The sequence below is a fragment of the Mustela lutreola genome, chromosome 6 (genome assembly GCF_030435805.1).
Source record: "Mustela lutreola isolate mMusLut2 chromosome 6, mMusLut2.pri, whole genome shotgun sequence".
NCBI lineage: Eukaryota > Metazoa > Chordata > Mammalia > Carnivora > Mustelidae > Mustela > Mustela lutreola.
Window position 1 is genome coordinate 154,909,518 of NC_081295.1, and position 25,885 is coordinate 154,935,402.

Genomic DNA, 25,885 nt, shown 5'->3' on the forward strand with positions numbered 1-25,885 from the left:
ATAGAGCTACCCTATGATCCAGTAATTCCACTACTGGATATTTATCCAAAGACAATGAAAACATTAATTTGAAAAGGTGTATGCACCCCTATGTTTATCGTAGCATTATCTACAATAGCCAGGATATGGATGCAACCCAAGGGTCCCTAGATAAGTGGATAAAGAAGATGTAAGAAATATACATATATCTTGCACATATTATGGAATATTTCTCAGGCATAAAAAAGCGGGAACTATTGCCATTGGCAACAACATGGATGGACCTAGGAGATAGAATGTTAAGTAAAATAAGTCCGAGAAAGACAAATGCCATATGATTTCGCTTATGGAATTTAAGGAACAGATGAAGCAAAACCAGAGACCAACACAAAAACAGACTCTTAGATACAGAGAACAGACTGCTGGCTGCTGAAGGGACGCTTACAGTGACGAGCACTGAGTAATGAACGGAACTGATAAATCTCTGTCATACGCCTGGAACTAATCTTACACTGTATGTTAACTATAATTCACTTTAAACATGAGTGAACTCTAGGAAAAAAAAGTATTCATGTAAATAAAATGTTAATGATGTGAAAACAAAAAAGACTAAGAAAAGGGATATAGGTCTATTTTCTTGTGTAGATAGATAGAATACCTCTGGAAAGATACAGAAGAAGCTGCGACTTTTCTAAATCTGATGTTTTCTCCCAGGAGTGGGCAGCTCCAAGCCCCACACTGCTGGTTTCAGCAGAGGCGAGTGTCCTCACTGACTGAAGGCGTTGGGGAAAATAAATAGGATGAGCTCAGCTTGGCTCTTCCCTTCTGAGGAGAGGAGGCTTCCATGGCCTCTGGGGCTCCTCCAGGGTCAAAGGCAGGCTGAGGCCCGAGATCACTCAAGAACAACACAGGGTAGATCTCCAAAATTTCATCTCATCGTTCTTCCTGAGGATACTAGTGGAAAACTTGCTCCAAATCCAAATGTGGGTGTGAGCCAAAAAAGAAAAGCACTAGTGGAAACAGAGGGTCCTACATAGGAGGGGCAGCGGGGATTCCTGGGTATGGAAGGGAAACCCTAAAATATCTGTTAGCCGTGTGGCAGGCCCAGATCGGAACAAAAGCACGGTGGGCTCCGCGATTGTGGGTGGCCTTCAAGAGGAAGCCAGAGCTGACGCTGCCTCCGCTGCCTCCGTGTGAAACTATTGAGAGCGGAGAACAGCTCTACAGAGTGGGAATCAATTAGTGAAACTGAAGCCACAAAACAAAGAAACAAGACTCCAGAGAAAACAGAGTTGTAGGAAGAAGAAACTCATACTACACGATACAACTTAGCCCTGAAAAAATACTGAAATATTCCTATTTATTTTAATTAACAAGTTACATAGGTAAGTAAAAGGGATATAATTGATTTTTTAATTTTTTTTTAAAGATTTAATTTATTTATTTGACAGGGAGAGATCATAAGTAGGCAGAGAGTCAGGCAGAGAGGAGGAAGCAGACTTCCTACTGAGCAGAGAGACCGATATGGGGCTCGATCCCAGGACCCTGGGATCATGACCTGAGTTGAAGGCAGAGGCTTTAACCCACTGAGCCACCCAGGCTCCCCTAACTGATTTTTTAAAAAGATTTTTATTTATCTGAGAGAGAGAGAGAGAGAAACAGGAAGAGGAAGAAGTAGGCTCCCCGCTGAGGAAGGAGCCCAAAGCTGGGCTCGATCCCAGGACCCCAGGATCATGATCTGAGCAGACGCTTCACCGACTGAGCCACCCAGGCGTCCCAGATAATGCCTCTTCCAATGATGGCACAATTATTCTTGAGAGAGGAAGAGGAGGGGCAGGGTTAGAACCCCAAGTCCTTATCTGTCCTATTAAGAAATAAAAGGAAAAATACCTAAAATTGGGGGAAAAAATTAGCAATGTGTAAGTCGGACCTGGGTGGCTCAGTCATTAAGTGTCTGCCTTTGGCTCTGGGTCATGAACCCCTGGGACTGAGCCCCGTGTCTGGCTCCCTGCTCAGGGAGGAGCCTGGTTCTTCCTCTCCCTCTGCAGCTCCCTCTGCTTGCCCTCTCCTGCGCGCTCTCTCTCTCTCTCTCTCTCATAAATAAATAAAATCTTAAAAAAAATTAGCAATCTATGTGAACTATTTAGAACTATGGAGGTAAGCAAATACCAGAAGAAAGAGCCGAAAGGATTCAAACGGTCCCCTCGGGGAGTGTGGCTCAGGAGGGGGTTCGGGACTGCTATTTCTCCACCAGAGGCCTTGCATTATTTGACTTTTTAAATCATGCATTACTTTGAAATACATTAAAATTTAATTTAAAAAGCATTTTTTTAAAAAGCAATTTCTCACCCTGACCCAGTCTCTCAATGGGACTTCCAATTTCCAACCTTTAATCTACCACCATAAATGAATGGGATTCTGGTTGGAGAAACTCTGAGCTCACAAAATCCAGCACGGATGAGAACATACTGTCGCTCAGCAGAACACAGCTCCGCCTGGTTGAAGGGCTGAGAACACGTCCCCCGAGAGGCCCGAGGAGTCCACGTGGTGTGACTTGCGGCCCGCTCAGCATTCCCGAATAAATACAAGCAGGGATCCCAGAACCACACCACCTGTTTAACAGGCTCTTAGGCAAGCTGGAAGCGTGAAGTCGAAGCCCAGCGCCGTCAAAGCTAGTCTGTGACGAAGCAAAGTATCCAGTCAGCCCACGATGGCTGCAGCGTCAGCTAGGGGCGCCTCTTAGTGTAGCCGGAGAAACCACAGGAGCCCATCCTTTAGGCACTTGTGATAAACACTACTTTTTGCAATAATTTTTCACGAGCCTGGGGAACACCGAAGTCAAGTGCAGGTTTTGCGTTACGTAGTCCCTAACAGAACCGAGAGGGAGGGTGCACATCTTTGTAGGAAAACCCAAGAGCTTGTCTAGGTGTCGGAAGGCACGGCACCCCATCTCCATCTGGAGCTCGATCACAGGAGTTGAGGGCTGCTTTTCTGGAGTGTTAATTCCCCCAAACTTCCAGCCGCCTCACCTACAACGAGATCACAAGATCACGTTCTGGTAGCGAGAAGACCCTCTCTCTGCCAAAGGGGCGGCAGCTGGAGAGCGGGACCCGAAATCATTAGGGCTGAAAAGATACTGGTGGGGTGGGGGGCAGGGTGAGAGTGTCCTCCAGGAGGGGGAGCTGTGGGTTGGTTAGGATTCGGCATTTCTAGGTGCCTTGGCTTAATGTCATCTAATAACCACCAAACATACTGTAGCTCCTAACAGTGGTACACACGTCTCAACTTTCAATTAATTCCCATACTATGAACCTAATTCTCATGAGGTCCTTTTAACCAGCGGCGCTTTTCATATGTTTCGTTTTTCCAGTAACTGTTGAAGATTTATACAGAATTTCTTAACTACCTAAAAGGAAACCCCGAAGAAGACTATCGACTTTCTATTAATTTATTTCCACTTTCCAGGCTACCGCAGCAGCCCAGTCAGCTGCACGGGGCCCCTGCCTCGAGAGACATTAATTCCTGTGAAAACCAACTAGGAAATACAGCACCTCCGCGAAATTCTCAGGCCACCCAGCCCAGTTCTCGGTCGCCAGTATTTGCAAGTGGTATTTCAGAGTATTGTAGTCTCTAAGCTCCTTCATACAAGACGGGTTATTGCACGTCATGACGGAGAGCACGTAGCAAGTCCAAAATTTAACCAGGAGGCTGCTGTTTATTTCACTTTTGACGGTGGAGTCGAGTTTGTCCTCAAAAATCTCAGTGAGGATGGGAATAAACTTCAAATGTTTGGCTCTTTTCTGGCTCACGGGGTTCAAGTAACACCAGCAGGCTACACTCTGCAGCAGCAAGACTTTGGCCTTGAGCGGCATCTCACGATCTCTCAACAAGTGAGCCACTTCCTTCATGTACTCGGTGGCGAACTTCCCAGCGGTTGGTCCTCCTGCAAAACAAGCATTGGCACTTCAGAAGTATTTGGTTTATCTACGAGCTCCGGACATTTGAGTGGTGATGCGTCCGTATGCTTTCTCGTTGTGTACTGGTTCTTGGACTCATCTGCACTCCCCCCCCCCCCCGCTGCTGTGCTGCTGTGAACATGGAAAGGGGTGTTGGAAAGCAAAAAATGGGCAAAGCGCTGGAAATTCCTTGCCTGCCCAAGGCTGCTCCCTCGTTCCCTTATTCAAGCACGCAGGGGTCGGTATCTGAAGGTGAACAGAACCGGCCGTGCTCTCTCATGGTCTTCTTCCTGACTCGCTGCCGTCAGTACTTGGAAAATACCAGAGTATTCAAGCAAACAAAAGGAAAACCCAAACGCTGCCCTTCAAAACCAGCAGGATCTGATGGATGAGAGAAAGAGGTTCTTCATGACTTGCCGTCCACTGCTATTCCGTTCTGATTTCTCACCTCTCAGCCCAACGCTTAAAGATGGGGACCAACGTGACCTGACGAGATTTTCCTTGCTTTGGTTTCTGACCCAACCTGGTCCTAGACTCTACGTTCATCATACACCTGAACCCCCGATTCCCCTCGTTCAAATCTCAAACCCCAAGAAGATACAGCCACGAAAACATGGGGTGAAGACTGTTTAGACGGTGAGGAGTAGCTGCCGTGATTGGCCAGGTTCTGGCGGCGGGAGTTGTGACAGGGCTTGGATTTCTCTCACTGGTACGACCACAGTCCCACAGGCCCAAGATTGGAGCCAATGATAAAGCTTCCGCTGAAGCCTGGACACAAGCGCTTCCCTGCTTCCCACCAGTATAACTAAGGCTACATGACATCAAGTTAAGGAATTCTGGCCCTTTTGTAAATAGCCAGCTCTTCCCCAAAGGGTGAATAGAGCGAACAGGCACCTGGCCTTCTCATGCGGTGGGCTCCATTTCCCCTTCCTCCCCATGGGAGTCTCCTGTCTTCCTTCTCACTCTATGCCAGTGGTTCTCATGCATTCTGGCCCCGAGGAACCCCTCGGTCCTTGCAGAAGGTAAATGTTTTCTCTCAAGGACACCATTTGGAAAACGAAGTCTATCAAACTCCATCTAGGTAACTCGTTTGCCCGTTAAAAAAGAGATCAGTCTAGGCTGACTGTCCCTAGATGGAGTTTGATAGACTTAATAAAAGTAGGAAAATTCTTTGTCCTTTATTTGATGGTCTCCCTCTTTCAAAACAAGAGATCCTCGAGGAGAAAATGATCGGTCGATGTCTTCGGTCCTACAAAGAACTAAAAATGTAGGCAAAGGAAATGTCACTGGCATCTTAAGACCAGAGCTCTGAAAAAAATCACTAACTTACAGTGTTATAATAAGCAAAAAGATTTCGGAAGGGCTGTTAGCCAGCTGGTTCAGTCCGTACCTGTGAAGGCCAGAAGTCCGATTCTATATGCAGCTTGAGCTCTCTTCTCAATGGCTAGAGATTCATTCTTTAATAAATGGCCAAGCAACACAATTTTTTCTTTGTGAAAAATACTCTCAACTGAAGGAACATCTTCTTTCTCCTTCTCCTTCATGAAAAAGTGGTTAACGGTGACATTCCAGAACTTCTTCAGGCGCCAATACAGCCCCACAAAATAGTGGCAAATCCACATCCAGCATTGCACATAAGCACGGGTGTTAGCCATGGCGTGAAAAGGGCCTGTGGCGGGCAGTAGCTGAAGTTCAGAGTCAAGAACTCTGGAACACATCACTTAGCAACCCGGGAGAATGGGACACACCAATCCGGGGAAGCAGGGGCGCCTTGATTCTTCAGGCTGGCATCGAAGGCGCTCTACGATTTCCGCTAAACCGAGTTTCCTTCACTTCTCTGGTGTGTAGCACATCAGCTTCGACCACACTGGTTTCTCCTTACACACACGAGGCACATTCCTGCCTGGGCACCTCTGCTTGGGCAGCGCCTGCTAGGAGCTGGCCTGTGTGCACTGAACCTCCTCCCGTAGGACTATCCCTGTTCCGTTTATTTGTCACGTAATCCGACCTTTTCTCCACATTCCCGGTGTCCTCTATCGATCCGGTCACGCAGCACACTTCAGCCACCCCTCGGCCCACTCAGGGAGATGGCTCTGTGGCCCTTCTCTTGCCTGAACTAATTTTCCTGCTGTGACTGCATCATTTGCTTCATCAACAAGCAGGCTGTTACGTTTTCTCATTTCAAAAAAAAAAAAAAAAAAAAAACAACACAAAACACTTTCTTGACCTCATAGAACCCCTCCACCGAGTTATTGCTCTGCCCCCCTTACTATGAAAACTCTTCAAAGAGGTGTCACAGTCACCATTTCAAATATCCTTCCGTCCTCTCTTGGATGTAGTTCTCAGAGAGATTTCCAGCCCATGAATCTACTGGGATTGTTGGTCAGCCTCGCTGAGGACCTTCGTTCTGTGGAATCCAATTCTCAGTCTTCGGCATTAGATACTTATTCCTTGAGAAGCTTTTTTCGCCTAACTTCTAAGCTGTCATACTCGATTTTTCTCCTGCTTGCCACCTTCCATTTTCTTTTGCTGGTTCCACCTCTATGACCTCCAATAGCAGACTGTCCCAAGGCTCAGGCCTTGTAGGCTCTTCTTTGTTTCGATCTATACTTCCCAGATAAAATAAGCCAGTTTTCATGGCTTTCCAGTGCCATCCATATGCCAAAAACTCCCAATTTAATATATATATATCTGTCTCAAACATTTTCTCTTGAAGTATCTCCACACCCAGCATGGGCCTCCAACTCAAGACCCCGAGATCAAGAGTCACACGTTCCACCAACCAAGCCAGCCAGCGGCACCCCCGCTTCCCAGTTCTAACTGGATTTCTCACCTGAACTCCAAACACAGTCAGTCACCAACCTGACCGCCATCTAGTTGTCTGTGAGGCTTCTCCAATACAGCGTGTCCAGGTCAGACTTCCTGGTCCTCCTCTCCAAGCCTGCTGCTGCTCCCTTCCTCTGGTTTTCTGCTGACTCAGTAAAAGCGATCACTGGTATTTAATGTCATTCGGTGGATACTTACGCTCACAGCTGCATTTGAGGGGCCCGTCTGTGAGGATGCTGGTGGGGCTCCAGCTAGGAACACTCATGAATGAAGGCTCCTTCATCCTCGGGGGGGCTCACGTCTCTGCTCAGACATAACACAATTCAGAAACACAGCTCTTTTTTCTTCCACTAGCTTTACAACAAATCTGAGAGGGAAATATTATGATCCTCGTTTAAAAGTGAAGGGATTTCAAGATAAGGATAAACACAGGTTGAGCATGAGGTGTACGGTGTTGTGGCCATGCCGGTGTAAGGAGAGCATGGGAAAAACAGAACAGACTCAGCACGTGAGACTAATAATTCAAAAATAATTTTTATTTTAACTTACATGATTGAAAGAGTGATGGGTACAAATGCCACAAAACTAAAAGCACCCCTTCGAGCAAAAATAAAATGCAGAAATGAATACAAAAGATATGGAATTACTCATGCAATATTCAAAAAATTAGAAAAAAATACCCAACAAACCAAACAAAAAACTCTGTAACATTGTGATTTGAATTTCTATAAAAAGAATCATTTCAACATTTAACATAGACTATAGACTATATATACTAACTGTAGACTGTACAGTGTACCTTTAAGATGAAAGATATATGTATATATAATATTTATAAATATACAAATATATACACACATTATAACTTCACAGTTGAAAGAACTATTTGCCAGGAAGCCTGGCAAACAATTTTTACTTTTTTTTTTTTTTTTTTAAATGTTAAGTAAGCTCTACACCCAATGTGGGGCTCGAACTCATGACTCTGGGATCAAGAGTCATGTGCTCTACCAACTGAGTCAGCCAGACACCACGACAATTTTTACTTTAAAATGGAATATGAGTTGCTTTTAAAGGTCTTGCTAAAATGTAAATATTTAAAACGACACCTCAATGATATTTTATACAAACACATCCAGAATACGGTTGATACTGCACAGTTTAAATAACACTCACACATATTATTTTGAGATCTTGGCATATCCCTTCTTGTCTACTCTTAAGAGGAAGAAAAGCTACTGAGTGGTCTTGTCCTTTATTAAGTGGGCTTGCTACCCTGATAGGGAAGCAATAAAGGAAGCTATTATTTTAATGATTTGGCCAAGAGATCCCACCCAGGGATGAAGGATTTCTCTGGGGCCAGTGACTGTCCCTCGGGGCATTCTTCTTCTTAATCTCATGGCAATTCCTGCAGAAGCAAGGATGGTTTGGATCATCCTTCTGCCCTCACCCCATTAAGAGTCCTCCATTTTCCAAATTCTTCTACTGGAAACAGCATCACAGCTTTCTGAATCCATGACTTTTGGTTTCGTTTGGTCGTAGCAGCAAAATATCTCTATTGTAAAAGTATTGTAAAAAAAAAAATGGCTCTTGTTTTAAAAAGCTTAAACTTTGAATGTTTTTTTTAAGGAGTACGGGTATAATCTTTATAAGGTAGGTCTTCGTCATCCACCTGTCTTTTAACCATCATGGAAACATGCTTTGGGGATTTTCAGGATGGAGGAAAGAAACAAAAGAAGTAGTGGAGGCTTGAGGAAAATGAAATGAAAAGAAACATTAACTTCTTACAATGTGTCCCTTTTACCAAGTTCTGCAGGCAAACTTTTATTTGAAGAAATTCTTTTTTTGTGCTTTGCATGAAGGTGAAATTAGGTAGCTAATGGGGCCACTCAACCCTGAGAACACGACAGAGAAAAACTGCAAGGCGTAGGACAGTCATCAAAGCATCACGTGACTATTTTAGGCTGCTAGAAGAACTTCCAAGAAAGTACAAAGATGGCTGTTTTAAAGATCCATACGTATGAGATAAATGGACTCTTCTACTAAGTATGGTCAGACGCAACGGACAGTATAATCTACAGAGCAATACACATCCGGATTCGCCTGGCCGAAGGAAAGGCAGCCGGGTCCTGGGAAACTCGATTTTGAATTCCATCTATCACCTGTGAATTTCCAGACAACCTCAGCAGATCTCGCTTCAAGTCGTAAGCCTTCCAGCTCGATCCCAGCACCAGCTTGATGAACGGGGCCACTCAGGAAGACAGCTGTGGGGGACAGTTCCTTAAAAAGCCGTAGCGACTTCGGTCCCATGGCGTCCTCCACCGGGAACACCGTCTCGAGGGAATTTGTCTAGCTGCTCATACGCCAGCCGCCCGTCTTCTCCTGCACACAGAACATCAAAACAAATGGCAGCTGGAAGGTAACTTTTTTATTCATCACTCAAGGATAATGAAACCAGGTGTTTGGAAATGGATCGCTAATGTTATTTCGCTAATGTTAACTTTAGGTAAGGAAACCATCTTCTGAGAATCTTTTCTTTTTAAAGATTTAAAGTTTTTTTTTAAAGATCTATCTAAAGATTTAAAGAGAGGAGGAAGCAGGCTCCCCGCTGAGCAGAGAGCCCAACGCGGGGCTCGATCCCAGGACCCCGAGATCACGACCCGAGCTGAAGGCAGAGGCTTAACCCACTGAGCCTCCCTTCTTTTTTTTTTTTTTTTTTTTTTTTTTTTAAGATTTTATTTATTCATTTGACAGACTGAGAGAGAACGGGTTAGCTCATTTCATCCTCCCACGGCCTCCATGAGGGAGAAGTGCAGATGCTCCCATTTTATGGAGGAGCACATCAAGGCCCAGCTCACCTATGGACTCCCAGACCTGGGAGGCACTGTGATGGAATCCGGACCCACCTAGACTCTGTGGGACTCTAGGGAAAGAACTGAACTCTTCTAAACTGTAGTATATCCATGAGCAAACTAGGAACTGGCCAGATATTTGCCGTTTCTTAAATAGGGTTAGTTGGCCAAGGTATCTGGGGTGGGTGCCGCTGTGGGAGGAGCATGGTAGGAATGGGCCCAACTCAGGCAGGCCCTCTGTCACGGTCTCTGTCTCACCTGGAAAAGTGCTGTATTCAGTGTTCTATGTATCAGGGTTTTGGGTAAATACTTTGTTTCAAATACAGGGTTCTATACCAAAGCAATTTAAAAGGTGGGGAAAAAAATAACATTTGTCTCCGAAAAGCCAAGGCATGCAGAAACAGTCAACAGAAATCTCCAAAAATTGGTGGCCTTTGCTTAGAGAAGAGTTCACCATGTTCTTTGAAATGCAGGCAAATCCCTACTTTTCCATCTGATGTATTACTGAAAAGCTTAAAGGTACCGCCCCTAAAAGCAAAAACAAACTTTTGGTTGATCAAGAGGCTTCTGGTTCCAGGGACTACAGTGTATTATAAAAGCCATAATTACACTCCTTTTCGAAAACCCACTAACATCAATGTATTCCCAGAATTTCATGAATCTTTTAAAGTTTTTTTTTCTTCGCAATGAACTTGTGATTGAGCATAACTCATCAGCCCCATCTTTGTTCCTCTTGTATTAAATGCATGAATGCCTGCTTCTTACTGCTATTTGCCTGTGATTTCCACCGCACCCCCCCCATTTCCTAATCATTGTTTTAGACAGAAAAATCAGAAGGAAGTATTCAAATAATTTGCAAATAAATGTCATCTGTTTGAGATAACAACTGACGGAAGTGACCGAGCCCAGCAGGGGTCCTTTGCAAAGAGTGATGTTTCAGCTCAAGTGTGAAAGCCTAACTTTGGCTTTTATAAAAGACCTGTTTAGATGTGCCAGCTAGGTCATGTAAACAAACAAACAAAGTCCAAAAAGTCCAGGAGAGGTTTCAAGCTTTGAAGTCAAGGACCAGCCATACTGAAATCCCTAAACACTCTTAAAATATACTCTGTATGACTTCTCAGGAAGAAATTTATTATGCAAAGTTACGGCCATCAAATGCCCGTAGAGCTTCTGTCTCACACCCTGGCATTCTTTTAGTCTCTGGCATTCCCTCAAAAGTTCTTGCTTGTTCTGTAAGGGATAAAAGAGACAAACCCCCAAAGCGGACTCTTTTCACTCTAGAGAACACACTGCTGGTTACCAGAGGGGAGGGGGCTGGGAGAAGGGGGAAGAGACTCCTGGGTCCTGGGAACCTGCTTCTCCCTCTTCCTCTGCCCTCCCTCCGCCCATGCTCTCTCTCTCTCTCTCACAAATAAAATACTTTTCAAAATATAACATATAAAAAAATTTCTTGGTCATTTAAACAGCACCTAGAAAACAACGTAATTAAGAATCTCAGAATATGGAGCACCTGGGTGGCTCAGTGGGTTAAGCCTCTGCCTTCAGTGTCCTGGGGTCGAGCCCCGCATCAGGCTCTCTGCTCAGCGGGGAGCCTGCTTCCCCCACCCCACCCTGCCTGCCTCTCTGCCTGCTTGTGATCTCTGTCAAATAAACAAATAAAATCTTAAAAAAAAAAAAAGTTTAAATGAGCTAACCCATGCAGATCCCTCAACGCGGTGCCCAGCCCAGAGCAAATCCTCTACATTACGGCAGAGACACGACTAGGCTGGGGCTACCAGGCCACCTTCCCCCACGGACATTCAGTGCGCAGTGGTCTGTGCTGGCTTCTCCTCTGTTTTTTTCTTATTTTTTTATTTTTTATTTTTTTAGGATTTTATTTATTTATTTGACAGACAGAGATCACAAGTAGGCACAGAGGCAGGCAGAGAGAGAGGAGGAAGCAGGTTGATCAAGAGGCTGAGATCATGACCTGAGCCGAAGGCAGAGGCTTTAACCCACTGAGCCGTTCAGGCGCCCCCTCCTCTGGTCTTTTAACAACCCTGTGAAGCAGGTAGGATGTTGAAGGAGAGAGGGCCGGCACTCTGGGGCATCAGGCAGTGTGGTCCAAACCGGACTGAGATCCAGCCCGGACGCAATGGAATGTCCACAGCTAATGGGGAAACTGTTCTGCCCAACATGGCGGCGACCAGTCTCCTGTGACTGTGCAAATGTAAACAGTCACTACTCAAAATTAAATAAAATTAAACTTCAGTTCCCCATTCACAGTAGTCCCACGGAAATGCCCCAGGCGCATGTGAGTACTGGGACAGCCCCATTATCGCAAGGGGAGCTGGTGGGCACAATTACTGATTCAGCCATCTGTGTGAGACTCGATTTCTGTATCAAAGGCGATTCAGAGTGTTGAGTTCAAACTTGTTACGTATTAGAATCATCTGGAGGCTTGTAATAGTCCCAGGGCCGAGGCCAGTGGAAACAGCATCTTTGGAAGCAGAGCCCAGACCTGGGTCTATCTTCAAGTTTCCCTGGTGGTTCGAATGCGCAGCTGGAGTCGAGGACCACTAGCTGGTGGTGTGAGGGGGCCCAGGGACTGGGGGACCCACGCAGGTGAAAAGCCAAGGTGAAGGGGCGCCTGGGGGGCTCAGTTGGTTAATCGTCTGCCAAAGGCTCAGGTCATAATCCCAGGGTCCCAGGATCAAGCCCCACATCAGGCTCCTTACTTAGTCTCTCCCTCTGCACCTCCCCCTGCTCGTGCTTTCTCTCTCTCTCTGTCTCTCTCTCTGTGAAATAAATAACTAAATTATTTAATAATAATTGGAGATACTGCTGGGGGTGCAGCTGAAGGGAATGTCGGGGCACACCCGGCAGGAACCGGCTTCTTCCTCTGGCACTGGACTGAGGGGCTCTGCTGGCTCTGCGTCACTAACGTCGGGCTTACCTGCATCGTGGTTTCAGAGCATGAAGGGATAAAGGAACCTCGAACTAATAACACCCTGGGCACATTTTTAGGGAATTAAATAATCTGTATGCCTAAGACTGCCATAAGGAATAACTGTCTCATCCTTTAAAACAGACGCTGGCTGGGATTTCTGCGCAGCAGGCAACATATTCAATAGCAGAAGGAAGTGTTACTACCCCAGTAGCTGTAAGAAAGGACACCTCACAATGGACGGGTTCTCACGGTCATCATAAAGGCCCGGAGAGTCTCCCTTATGCTATTAAGCTACTCTAGTCAAACCAGAGTGGCTCTTTTCCAACGAGTATTATCACCCGGATTAGATTTGAGGACTTTCGGGAGTCTGGTATTTACACATTAAGAACAGGTGTAGGATTAAAACAACAAGTCTCTCTGGGGGCAGGAGTAAGAAAGCTTCTCTCCACCCTCGGCGCAGCAGGAGTAAACGTATGCAGCTCGGTAGGCGGGACGCTTTCCCAAGTGATGCGAAGGGGGAGATTTATCTGGGTATTCCAGAACGGAAGAAACACTTCACTTCCTGGTGTCAGGGTTCATGTGGGCGTTGGCCCAGGGGGCAACCAGGGGGTCGTCGGAGAGCCAGGGTGAGGCCCTGGAAGCAGGGGGTGCAGCATTCCTGGGGGCACAGCCCCGCAATGTTGGCCCCTCAGGGCCCCCCTGCCCCGCGAGTGCCAGCCCTGCCGTCCTAGCAGCATCCCTGACTACTGCCCCCACCTCACGGCTCCAGATAGTGCACACCTGGATCCATCTAGAAGGGCTCCAAAGAGCGACCCTCCCCCTCAACAGCCAGATGGTGAGAACGGGCCATTGAAGCAACATGGACGTTGACCAGATCCTCATACCCCAGGTGTGTCACATGCCCTGTGTGTGTCACGTAACCCATGTGTCACATACCCTGTGTGTGTGTGTCACATACCCCATGTGTTACACACCCCACATGTGTGATGTACCTTGTGTGTGCGAGTGTGACATACCCTGTGTGCATGACATACGCTGTGTGTGAGTGTGAGCAGAGAGCCCACAAAGGGAAACCGCTCAAACAGTGCACACGGAGCCTTTCCTGCCACTTCCCTCCGAGAGCGCCGAAAGGAAACAAGTGGGTAAAAAGAACTCACCGAGGGACAAGAGGGTCTCTGAGGCCACGTCTCTGATCTCTTCGGTGTCGGACTGACACAACGTCAGCAGCAGTCTAATGCTTTCAGTGGCCTGCAGGGAGAAAGTGGTGAGACAGGGCTGACAACTGTGACTGGGCTCCCAGAGCGCGCAGTACCCCGCAGCTCGAGGGGACAGTAGGGCCATGTCACTCAGGGAGCCCCAGCCAGTCTCCTTGGATGCGCAGTACCTGACCTTCCTGGCACGAAGCCCCCACCATCCGCTAAGTCCCCCATTTCCCAGAGGACTCGGCCGTGGGGAAGCCGACCGACTAGCCTGCCTCGCCAGGCGCGCCCGCTCCTGGGAGTCCTTTCCGCTGTGCCTCCCTGCTCCCCACACCGCGCTAATGGAACGATTCCTAATGTTTAGCTTAGAGACCAAAACAGAGGCGCAGAGCCAAGGTCGGTGGTGGGAACTTGTCTGGGTGTTTATCACTCATTCATCCAGCACTTTCTGAACCGGGCAGTTCGCCAGGCATGGGAGACTCTGCGATGAACAAGACAGGGTTCTGGCCCTTAAGCGTATACTTGGCCCATTGCTCTCAGACACCACTTCCTCTGTGAGGACTCCCCTGGTCAGACCAGGTCACGGTTCCCAGCCATGTGCTGCTCTGGCCCCTGACCCGCCCTCCCAGGCCTTTTAATAAGCGGGACTGTAAACACTCAAACAAGACGAAATCAGAGGAGACAAACCATAGGAGACTCTTAATCACTGGAAACAACCTGAGGGTTGCTGGGGGGGTGGTGGTGGGGGATGGGGTAACCGGGGGGCGGGCCTGAAGGAGGGCTCCGGATGTAATAAGCAGCGGGTATCACACAACTGACACATCACTGAGCTCTCCCCCTGAAACTAGCACAATGTTAACGACACTGAATTCAAATACAGAATTAAAAAAAGAAAAAGGAAAGTGAACAAAAATATCCCCAAACGAATACACAGTTTACACAGCAAAGGAGGTCGGACATGCCGCTAACACCCGTGCTTCCGAACACGGGAAGAGAGCTGCTCCATGTCCTTGGCCTGGACTGGCTCAGAGCTGACCCGCTGGGGCTCTGAGGCTGGGTTTTACCTGCAGGCTTTTCAGGGCCAGACAAGCCGCCTTCTGGAGCTGGAGGTTTGCCTTGGTCAGCACTTCACAGTAGTAGAGCAAGGCCTGAAACAGAGGGAGGGACACCGTTTGTAAGCTTCAGCAGCATCCCTATAAATAAGACAGGTCACACCACCTTCAGAGCAGGGGGAAAAAAAAGCCATAAAAGTTTGTGTTTATTAAAAGAGCTATCTCTTAATTGAATACATTAATTGCTTATATTTTACCAGGTCACTGATCCTGGGAATCTGAAGTTGGAAGATCCGAAGTTACATTTGCAGCTTTCCAGGGACCCTGAGGCCTAGGGAAAGTGCTATGAGGGTTTACAAGGAAGGAGAGAAGAAATGTGTTGGCCCCGTGGAAAGCTGCACCAGGCCAGGGGAGATCCGGGGAAGACAGTCACCTTCTACACTTCCCAGGGCAGATTCAGGAAAGGGATGTGTGGACTGGGCCAGGAAGGGTCAGATGTCAGCTGGGAAGCTCAGGGGGAAGGGGACATTCCAGCAGGACGGAGGAGCGGAGCAGGCAGGACGTGGCGTGATGGGAGTCTGCCTCACGAGTCTCAATGTAAAAATGAGTTCTTGTTTTAACCAAGCTCACGTCGTTCTCAATGTCTTACTTTTCCTACATCTATTTCCCGCGGCCACATGTCTCGTCAAGGTCTTGATTTCGTGCCTGGATCACCACCCACCCATGTCTGCTTCCAGCACCGGACGACAAGGGACCCCTTCTTCAAGCATGCGTGGTGTCCTTCAGGAGTGCACCCAGCAGCTCCTCTCTCAGAAGAGCAGAGGCCTCCTTTCTTCATTTGTGCCCAGCACTGATGTGGAACGCCTGCCTCCTTCTGGATTTTTCCAGATCCTAGGAAGTCGGCTCCCCACTCCCAGCTGCTTGCTGTTCCTGCCACGCTCCCAGATGTGCCCGGCGGCCGTTCTCTGCACAGGGAACCCCATGAGCTTTGCTCCCCTTTGGAAAGACCTTGTTCCTGAAGATCTTAGAACTGGTTGGAGAACCAGGCCCTGCTTCACCAGTCACCATGCGACTGGCTCTCTACCATCTTCTCTCTGATCTCCTAGGACTCATTTTCCTTCCTTCTTATCAAGCTAAATATCATTTCTTACATCTGTGCTTATAAGTAGCCATCTTTCCAATACACCTCTCCACTTGCTCATGTGGGATTTTGACATTTTACTCAACTTCCTGTGCTTTGGTCTGTTGATCTGCAAAATGGTTGGAATAATAGGCCGCTCACAGGGCTTTGTGAATGTTCAGTGTGGTGACACGGCTCAAGAATTGAAAACAGGTCCTGGCACAAAGTAAGCCCTCCATAAACAGAACTGTAGGATGACTTTTATTCTTCTACTCATCTGAGTACTCATATAATTGCTTATAGGGAAAGATACAACAGTGACTCCCTGTCTGCTGAAGCTCCCTGAAGGGGAAGACCTTGGTTTTTGGTTGTCTTTTTAAGGAGTTATTTATTCATTTTAGGGGGGAGGAGCAGAGAGAGGAGGACAGGCAGACTCTCCAGCAGACTCCCTACTGAGTGTGGAGTCTGAAGTGGGGCTCGATCCCAGGACCCTGAAATCATGACCAGAGCCATAAGCAAGACACAGATGCTTAACCGACTAAGCCACCCAGGTGCCCCTGTTTTTTTTGTTTTTTAAATTTATTTAATTCTCAGCACCTAGATTGAGACTTCTACTTAGTGAACGGCCATGGGATGTGATGACACCACAGTGCCTGGATGGAAGAGCCGGACACTGTCGCCAGCCGTCTGCTGGTGTGTTTGCTCACGGCACGGCGTACAGCTGGGGTTTGACGCCGCCTGTTTCCTCGGTTCTAGAACAATCCCACACTCTTAAAAAATGGAGATGTGATTCACATTCACAATTTATACCCTTTCAAGCATATAACTAGGTGGTTTCTCGTGTGTTCAGACGCCATCATCACGACCTTGTTCTGGATCATCTTTATCGCTGTGCCGGCTGCAGTCCATCCCGTTGCTCCTCCGTCGAGTTCCAGCCAACTCTGCTCGCTCTCTCGCTCGCTCTCTGTGCATTTGTCTGGTCTGGCCATCTTGTGGGAATGCGATCACATGATACATGGTCTTTTATGTCCTGTGCCTTCTGTCAGCCTCGCAGCTTTGCGGTGCATCCGTGGGGCAGCCTGTGGCAGCATTTTATTCCTTTCAGGCTGAATGAGACCCCACTGGAAGGAGAGATCCGACTGTGTACTCGTCATCTGATGGGCATTTCGACTATTTCCAGTTTTTGGTTGTTATGAATTAATGATACTAAATGTCTCATTTCACTTTGGCTTTTGCAAGGTCCTCATCAAGTGTGAGCACATAAAGCTGCTCTCTCTTCCTCCATTTCCCTCTGATACCCCGCCAAGAGCCTCCAAGGTTAAACCACCAAACCAAAATTTAACCAGTCCCCCAAACAGCTTACATGGTCCTTGCTCTCAGGTGCGTTTGCGTTATAACAATGCTTCCAGAGGGCTCAAGTGCTAGATGTGGGCCCAGGTCAATCCACCCCTGGTAGTAGGATCTTTGGAGAAGACTTCTGGACTGTCCCTTGGAGCAGGAGGCCTGAAACTCAGCAGTCTTGAGCAGAAGTGGACACTGTTTTCCGACTCGAGAAAGCATTTGGCCGTTCCCTTGGCCTTGCAGAGACATATGATCTCAGAGAGCAAGTCGGCCTCCTCCTGCTCATTGGGAGTTTGAACAGCTGCCCGAGAAAGGGTGACAGTTGGGAGACTCAGCTTGGTAAGAGCTCTGGGAAGCAAATAGGAGGCGCCCTGGAAAGCAAGATGTCCCCATCACCTTGCAACGTAGTAAGCATCCCCTCGGCTGGGTCCTAGATGATTACAGCAACAACAACATCTCAACAGACAGAAGAATAAAGATTTCCCACTTATCTGGGTGCAGGGTTTGGGGTGGGTAACAAGCATAGAAAATGAACCTATATATGACATTCAGTTTGTTTCAATGGCTACAGTTTTCCGAAGGTCTGAGATTTACAGGAACGCCAGCTCTCACCGACGTAGTTGTGTGTGGTGTTAGCCTTTCACATCTGGTGATACAGAATTAACGTACTAACTTTTGTTGCTTCATATGCGAAAACATGGAAAGAACTCAAGGCTTGGGGAGGGCGGGTCATACATTTCTAGGTGGTATCTAAGTTACACCTCCTGACGAGTGTGCCGCCGAAGCCGTCTTCAGTTAGCGAGGCTCATGCGTGAGAAATGACTCTGTGACCTAAGGATGAGAGCTGGGCTGGAGATGCAAACACCCCGCCCTTCCCTTGCTTAGCTAATGCCTTAGAAAAGCTAAGTGCTGGGCGCCTGGGTGGCTCAGTGGGTTAAGCCGCTACCTTCAGCTCAGGTCCTGATCTCAGGGTCCTGGGATCGAGTCCTGCATTGGGCTCTCTGCTCAGCGGGGAGCCTGCTTCCTCCTCTCTCTCTCTGCCTACTTGTAATCTCTCTCTGTCAAATAAATAAGTAAAATCTTTAAAAAAAAAAAAAAAAAAGCTAAGCCCTTCTCAGAGTTCAACATTTGACCTTTCCCAGGACAAGAAGAGGCCAAGTTTAATTTTCTTGACCTGATCTGAGGATTGACATGAGTTATTTTTTTATTTTTTAAGACTTTAAAAAATAAAGTCTTCTTTATTTCTGCTGCAGGGGGAGCAGCAGAGGGAGAGGGAGGAGCCAAGCAGGAGCCCGACACGAGGCTTGATCCCCAGATCCTGAGATCATGACCTGAGCCAAGGACAGATGCTTGATCGACTGAGCCACCCATGAGTTAGTTTTGAGAAGAATTATTCAGATTGTCAAGGGCTCCCCAAGGACCAAGGCTGCTGCCTGTACAGGGCCCCCGTGTGTTTGAATTACAGATGCTTGTTACCCCTGGATGGTATGGAGTTAAAGCCACAGACGAGGTCTACTGCCTCTTCCCTGGCAATGTGCAGCTATAGCTTTTAAAATCACAAATATTCTTGTTCTCTGAGTCAGTAGCATGATGACTTAGCCCCAGACCACTCATAAAATGTGCGTGCATGTATGCTCACCGTGGCATTTTTCAGAGTTGGAAACTCGACCAATGCCCATCAGTATGGAATGAGAAAATAAATTATGGAGTATCCCTGAGACGCACAGTCCTCCGTCAAACCAGACGAAGGGGATTAACATGTTCTAATAAGGAAAATCACTGCGATATAGTACATTTAAGTTACACAACAGAACAGTGTGACCTCATTTAAGAAACAATCAATCATATATGTGAGCAGATACATAGGAAAAAATGAGAAGGAACATACGCCAAATTATTAACAGTTCCTGGACCTATGGATGTTCAAATATTTACAGTATATTTTTGTAGTCTATATAGTATTACATATAATAATACATATATATAATTATATATTGTTAATAGGCAGTAGAAAGTTATTTTGATAAAAAAACAGATGGCAAAATATGCATAGTAAATGGCTTGCTGGCTTGCTGTCCATGATTTGGGGCTTTACCTTTTCCCTGAAATGCTCATTTCTGGAGGCTGCGGCCAGGTAAAGCATCACAGCCCGGCTCACTTGGCCGTCGTCCCCCGTGAGCAGCAGAGCCAAAGTCCTGAGTACTTCCTGCTGGGCGGGGAGACTGCTGGGCGCAAGGTCACGTATGGCCTGGAGCAGCTTCTCATCGCTCAGCGATTGCAGAGTCTGAATCAAGGAAACTAGCAAGTGAAAAGAAAGCAGAACTTTCTAGTTCCATCCATGTCATTGCAGTAAGTCAATCAGAGAAAGACAATCATTACAGGATCTCACTCACATGGGGAATTTGAGAAATGAAACAGAGGATCATAGGGGAAGGGAGGGGACAAGAAGATGGAATCAGAGAGGGAGACAAATTAGAGAGACTCTTATTTGATCACAGGAAACAAACTGAGGGTTGCTGGAGGGGCGGGGGTGAATGGGGTAACAGGGCGGGGGATGGGCAGGAAGGAAGACACGCCATGGGATGAGCACTGGGTGTTACACGCCACTGATGAATCACTGAATTCTCCCTCTGAAACTAATAATACGCTGTGTGTCAATTAATTGAATTTAAATATTTTTTTTTTTTTTTTTAAAAGAAAGCAGAGTTCATCATCTGACCATAGGGTAACAAACTCACTAAACATATAAATACGACTCAGGTATATATACGATCAAAGGCTCAAGTATGAAAAATGAGCCCATAACAAAGGTGATGTTTCCAAATAGTGAGAAATTATTATTTTCACTCATGAGTGAACATTTTCACTAATATTTGAACTATTACATCACTCAAATAACTATATGAAGGCAAACAGCAAACCATACGAGGGTATGAAGGTGGACCTCCGTCTCGTATGGCCAGACTGAAATAATGGGCAGATGAATAGTCCAACGTAAAAATAGAGAGCAAAGAAAATACAAGCACACACTTTGTCCAGTCTTCCTGATGATAGCAAACGCTGCTGTTCCTCTTCTAGTCTTACCCGTATCGCAAGGCCCTCACCCCGAGTGACCTCAGCTATCCGTTCTCTCTGTCAGCACTTGGGCAGAGAGGCAGCCAACTAGGAGAAATCCAGTCGGTTGGTTGGAATATGGAGAGGGCATGATAAAAATCTAAAATTCTGAGTCCTGTGTGGACACGCTGACCACGTTCCAGGACTGAGGAATATATTTCAATCCCTGACGAGGAATCCAGCATGGGTCTCAATTAGCCACACAAACATTAGGGTGAGAGCATGTCTCATCAGTGCAGATGGGAAAATATAACCTAATATCCATGTTCCATCGGTAGAATGGCATCCTCTCTACTGTGGACAAGAGTGAATTTTGGAGATTTTTTTTTCTTTTAATTTCCTTTTTCCTGCTGGGGATGTTTTGGTCATTTTACTGCTTTATAAATAAATACCCAAGCAGGAGGTCTCGAGACAGTAGTATGTATAACAACCAAACAATGGAAAACGATCTTACTGTTCAACAATCATCAACCATATTAGTATGCTTCCAAAGGCAGGGGTGCTACAAAACTTAAAGAAGTTTCAAAGAATAACATGAGATAGAACATCAAAAAAACCCTAGGTTAGGGGTGCCTGGGTGGCTCAGTCAGTTAGGTGGCTGTCTTCAGTTCAGGTCATGATCTGGGGGTCCTAGGATCGAGCCCTGGATCCAGCTCCCTGCTCAGTGGAGAGCCTGCTTCCCCCTCTCCCTCTGCCTGCCGCTCTGCCTACTTGTGATTTCTCTCTCTCTCAAATAAATAAATAGATAATCTTAAAAAAAAAAAAAAAAAAAAAAACTACCCTAGGATATACTACTCTATCAGAAATCATCACAATTTGGAAATTTACCCAGAAAACTGCTTTAGTAAGACCACGACAAACTGAGAATAAAGAAATGACAACTATCCCAAGGTGAGAGCCTCTGGTCTCGGCCTTCGCTCTCCTTCCAGAGCTCCGGACCAGTGTCTGCGGGTGGCGAGGGCTACGCAGGCTCTCCCATGTTCCGGCTGGTGTGGCCGCAGGTAGAGGAGGATGTGAGGCTTCTCCCTGGGACGAAACCTCAGGGGCAGACATGTCCGTGCAGGGTTTGATGTTCCAGAGAGAAGAGCTAAGCCCGGTGCTGTGCCAGCCCATCCGATCCTAAAGAGCGTACCTCCTTCCCACCCCTTTTCCCCAGCGCTGTCAGGCCTCAGTGGGTTTACAGAGCATGGACGTGGGAACCAGAATACCAGCCCCTCACGTCCTGACTCCACTCCTAAAGGAGTTTTCCCTCCATGCAGGTGCTTATTTTATTTCCAATACTTGAAGCCCCACACTGCTAGGCTGGTGGCCGTTCGTCTGACTCCTTGGATCCCCAGCTGGAGATTCAGTTTCCATCGTCTGTCCTTTCCTTATCAACGTGCCACTCTATCTGTTTCTTCTTTTTTAAGATTTTATTGATTTGAGAGAGAGAATGAATAGGGTGGAGGAGCAGAGGCAGAGAGAGAGAGACGGACAGACAGACAGACAGACTCCCCGCTGAGCAGGGAGTCCAATGTGCGACTTGATCCCAGGACCCTGGGATCATGACCTGAGCCGAAGGCAGAGGCTTAACCGACTCGAGCCACCCAGGCACAACCCCCATTGCCTTCTTGTGAATCTCGCTTCTGCTTATACTATAAAAGCACCACCCAAAAGGGCAACCTGAAATAGTCCCCACTGTAGGCTTGATCCCACAAATGGCGAATACAGTACATTACTGAAGAAAAGAAATGACATCGGTAAGTCATTTAACAGTTTCTCCATCAACATTACACCCCTGCTGGGTGACTGAGACGCTCTGAGTAAACCCCCGCTTCTTTGACGCTCTGAGTAAAGCCCTGCTTCTTTGACACTCTGAGTAAACCCCCGCTTCTTTGCCAAGAGGCTCACTAATGTTAAGGGTCCAAAAGTCACTGAAAAGGCAGATCTGAACCCAGCTGTGGACTTGGGGGAAATGAAAAGGCTCCCCTCACTAAACACTACACCTAAAAAGCCCAGAGTGGACTCCAAAGGGAGCCAGTGCACAGTGTGACAAAGAACGCGTCCCACCTTGCTTGGCCAGCTGGTTCAAGTGAGTCTCGAGGTCGCTCACACTGTGGCTGGTAAAATAAACGTAATACTGGAAAACGGTGACGACTTCCAAAGGGAGGCTGGAGGGGAGTAGTGGCTCAGCCCGGTCCAGGATCTGGGACACCAGGGTTCGGAACACTGTTTGGAAGGGAAAGATGGAAAGCAGCTTTGAAGAGACATGACCGTTCATTCATGTTTTACTGCGGTACGTGGCAGAGAGAAGTCTGGGAACTGAGCTGGTCCTCAGCATGCCGCTCGGTGAGTTTCGCATTGATGTGTACACACACCTGTCCCCGCCATTAGGGACGAGGTGCAGAACTCGCCTGGCTCCCCATAAGGTAAGCTTGTGCCCCTTCCCACCGTAGGTTACTAATAATCTGACTTCCATCCACATGAATTAGCCTCGCCTGTTTTTGAGCATCATGTAAATGGAATGATCTAGTAGGTGCTTTTTGTATCTGGCTCCTTTTACTCAACAAAATATCTGTAAGATTCATCTACACGTTGCTTAGAGCAGTAATTGGTTCTTTTTAAAAACTGCTGTGTAATCTCCTACTGTGGGAATCTGTTACCGTTGATATAAGCACAATACATAGAGACGATACTATGCATATGCACATCTACATACATACATATAAACCCACAAAATACACTCATTTTCTTGCCGGTGGGCATTTGAATTGTTTCTGATTTTCGGCTTTTGTAAATAAAGCTGCTACAAACTTTCCTAGGCCTGTCTTTTTTGTGAGTATAAGCAGGTACTTTCCTTGATATATTTAGGAGCGGAATTTCTGGGTCATAGGGTAGGGGTACATCTAGCTTTAGTGGAAATCGCCCAACAGCTTTTCCCAAGTGGTTATTTCCCGTGGCACTCTCAGACTGGGGGCATTTTAATGAAAAAAGCCTACAACCACCTAAACAGCAATATAGGAAACACAGAGCTTTTAAAAGTCATTGCTGATATTCTGAAAGACTGTCCAAGTCTTTCTTTTCTTAGATGGTACTGAGCGGATGCTGCTTTCTCTGCAGAGTCAGTCACTGTCCCCGGGGAGGGACCCGCTGGTGCTCGCTCACAGGTCAAATGGCAGAGGTGCTGCCCCCCGATGGCCGCCCCTTACCTGAGTCTGCAAGCCCGGGGTGCTCTCTGTTGATGGTTCTGGCAAAGCTGGCTTCCAGCTGCTTTATAACTCGTTCGGCCGAGCTGTGGTAGACACCGGCTGGGCTGCAGCACTTGGTCCAGAAGGACAGCAAGGACAGCTTTTTGTGAAATTCTGGGATGGCTGGAAGAGAGAGCAACCCCGACCCCACGTTGCACATTTTGAAAGAGGCAGGTGAAGAGATGAACCTGTGTGGGGGCGGGGCAGGCACCAGGACCCCCTTTTCTCTCTCTTTTAAAAAAAAAAAATTTTTTTTTTTTAAAGTAGGCTCCACACCCAGTGTGGGGCTTGAACTCACGACCCCGAGATCCAGAGTCTCGGGCTCCACCAATGGCCAGGCCATCCAGCCGGGGGCGTCCCCTGTGGTGTTGAATCGGAACTACAAGATCTCTCTGTACTTGGCAGATTTTCCAAAGGACCCAGAAGTTATGACCCCTCCAGCCTGGGCAACGGAGGACATGCAGCCAAAGCAAAACTGTTTGCTTTCAGTGAGAGAAAACACAGCAGCTCTACTCTGGAAGATGTTCTCACTGTGTCCTCTCTGGTAACTTGGCAGCAAAACATGGGGGTAGGCTCAGAGAACGAAACCTGGGGCGGGTTTTCTGAAGGCGCTGAACAGAGCTGGCGGGGGCTGGAGGAGTCTGAGCGGGGCCGGGGGCCTCTCCCACTGAACTCAGGAAGAGTATCACGCCAGGCAGACCAGGGTCAGCATCTCCCTGGTGTGTGGTTGTGATGGCCTGGGAGCGCCTGAGAGCAGGGAAGACACGAGTCACTCACACCCGGAGTGTCTGGTCCCTCTTTCTGCCTCTCAGCCATCTGCCCGGGTCCCCTTTCTCTGGCAGAAAAAGTCTGTGAGATGGCCTACACGGTGGATGCTGGTGCTGTTTATGGACTAGTGTCTGATGTCCGGGGCTGGCCGGCCCTCTAGAAAACACAGTGTCTGCTGGTTGGACTCCGAGGTGTTCAGGAGACCACACCGGGGAGGGGACAGTCCTTTATTTTATGGCCCGAGCATGCGCTCCTGCAGTCCGGAGGCAGCAGGGAGGAGATGCGGCCAGCGAGCACAGGCACGGAGGTGGGACATGCACGCACTTACCTTCGATGACGGAACTGATGTTCCCAATGTTCTCATCGCTGACTGCTGACAGCTTCTCCACCACCTGGATTTGCCTAGAAAGCTTCTCTAAGAGACTGCTCGCCACGAATGGGGTTTTGCTTGAGAAGACAATTTGCTGAGGAGACAAACAGAACCAGGGGGTCAGTTCCTCTGCTGTCAGTGGAGGTTTCCTGGCCCAATCGCCTCCTTCCTAACTCAGCGGTCAGGCAAACTCAACCCGTGCGGTGTTTGAGTTCCGGCTTGAGAATGTTCCTCATTCCAGGCTGATGACAAGAGCTGATGAAATCACACATGTTTTTGTTGCTTTATAACCTTTTTTCCGTGCCTGCATAGATTCTGGAATGTTCTCAATAACAGAGCTGCAAGGTTCTGATAAAGTTGCCTTAGCTTTTTATGTATCGTAAATCTTGTAAATCCTCTTTGAGATCATGAAGGCATATTTAGGCTGCTTATCTCTGTGCTAACAGAAAGAAAGATTTATTTCACAAGTAGTAATTTTTCACAGCATGGATTGAGTTCCTTGTTTTCAAGCTGAACATGAAGAACATGTTGTATAATAATCATGATTATAATCAAGGCTATCTCGTTCTAATTAATGAGTGCTTTTTATGTATCTGGCACTGGTCTGAGTCCATGTATTAGCTTGTGTGATTTCCTACAGCCACCCTGTGAGGTGGGTACTGTTGATAGTGCATTTTAAGCATTTATTTATTTAGTGCCCGAGCACATAGAGGGCAGAGGAAGGAGGAGAAAGAATATCCCAAGCTGAGTGCAGAGCCCGACGCGGGGCTCCATCTCATGACTCAGAGATCACGACTTGAGCCGAAACCAAGAGTTGGATCCTTAACCCACAGAGTCACCCAGGTGTCCCTTGGTATTCCATTTTACTGCTGAGGAAACTGAGGCCAGAGAGATCAACTAATGTGCCCAAGACCAAATACATAGCAAGTGACTGCACCTACGTGCAGGTCACAAGAGCAAAGCGCATGAGAGAGGACCGAAGTCAGTGGCTGCCTGGATGTTCTCGTACTTTCTGTGTCCCTTGGAGACCTGTCTCGGTCACGTGGTGGGCATGGAGGCAGGATGCATCCTGTACTAAATCCCCTAGAACACACAAACAGGATTTTCAAATTCAGAAGTCTCGTGAAACAGTTTTGTACTGATGCCTTTCCTGTA

At 47.3% G+C, this 25,885-nt stretch overlaps 2 protein-coding genes across 4 annotated transcripts in view; both read right to left on the reverse strand.

Moving 5' to 3' along the window:
* Nucleotides 1-1,322: 1,322 nt before the first annotated feature.
* ARMH2 (armadillo like helical domain containing 2) lies at nt 1,323-5,653 on the reverse strand. The gene is made up of 2 exons (XM_059179490.1): nt 5,326-5,653; nt 1,323-3,922 (listed from the first exon to the last, which is right to left on the reverse strand). Exons 1-2 carry the CDS (start codon nt 5,651-5,653, stop codon nt 3,495-3,497), a joined length of 756 nt encoding a protein of 251 aa, XP_059035473.1. The 3' UTR covers nt 1,323-3,494.
* A 1,623-nt stretch (nt 5,654-7,276) lies between these two features.
* RIPOR2 (RHO family interacting cell polarization regulator 2) overlaps nt 7,277-25,885 on the reverse strand; it is a 54,579-nt gene continuing 35,970 nt past the window's right edge. For all 3 annotated transcript variants that reach the window (XM_059179488.1, XM_059179486.1, XM_059179485.1), the window contains 7 exons: nt 24,689-24,824; nt 23,554-23,715; nt 22,415-22,573; nt 19,347-19,549; nt 14,803-14,886; nt 13,697-13,787; nt 7,277-9,140 (listed from right to left, as the gene is read on the reverse strand). In XM_059179488.1, the coding sequence (XP_059035471.1) occupies nt 9,040-9,140; nt 13,697-13,787; nt 14,803-14,886; nt 19,347-19,549; nt 22,415-22,573; nt 23,554-23,715; nt 24,689-24,824 (936 nt within the window). In that variant the 3' untranslated portion in view covers nt 7,277-9,039. The remainder of the gene's footprint in view (nt 9,141-13,696; nt 13,788-14,802; nt 14,887-19,346; nt 19,550-22,414; nt 22,574-23,553; nt 23,716-24,688; nt 24,825-25,885) is intronic.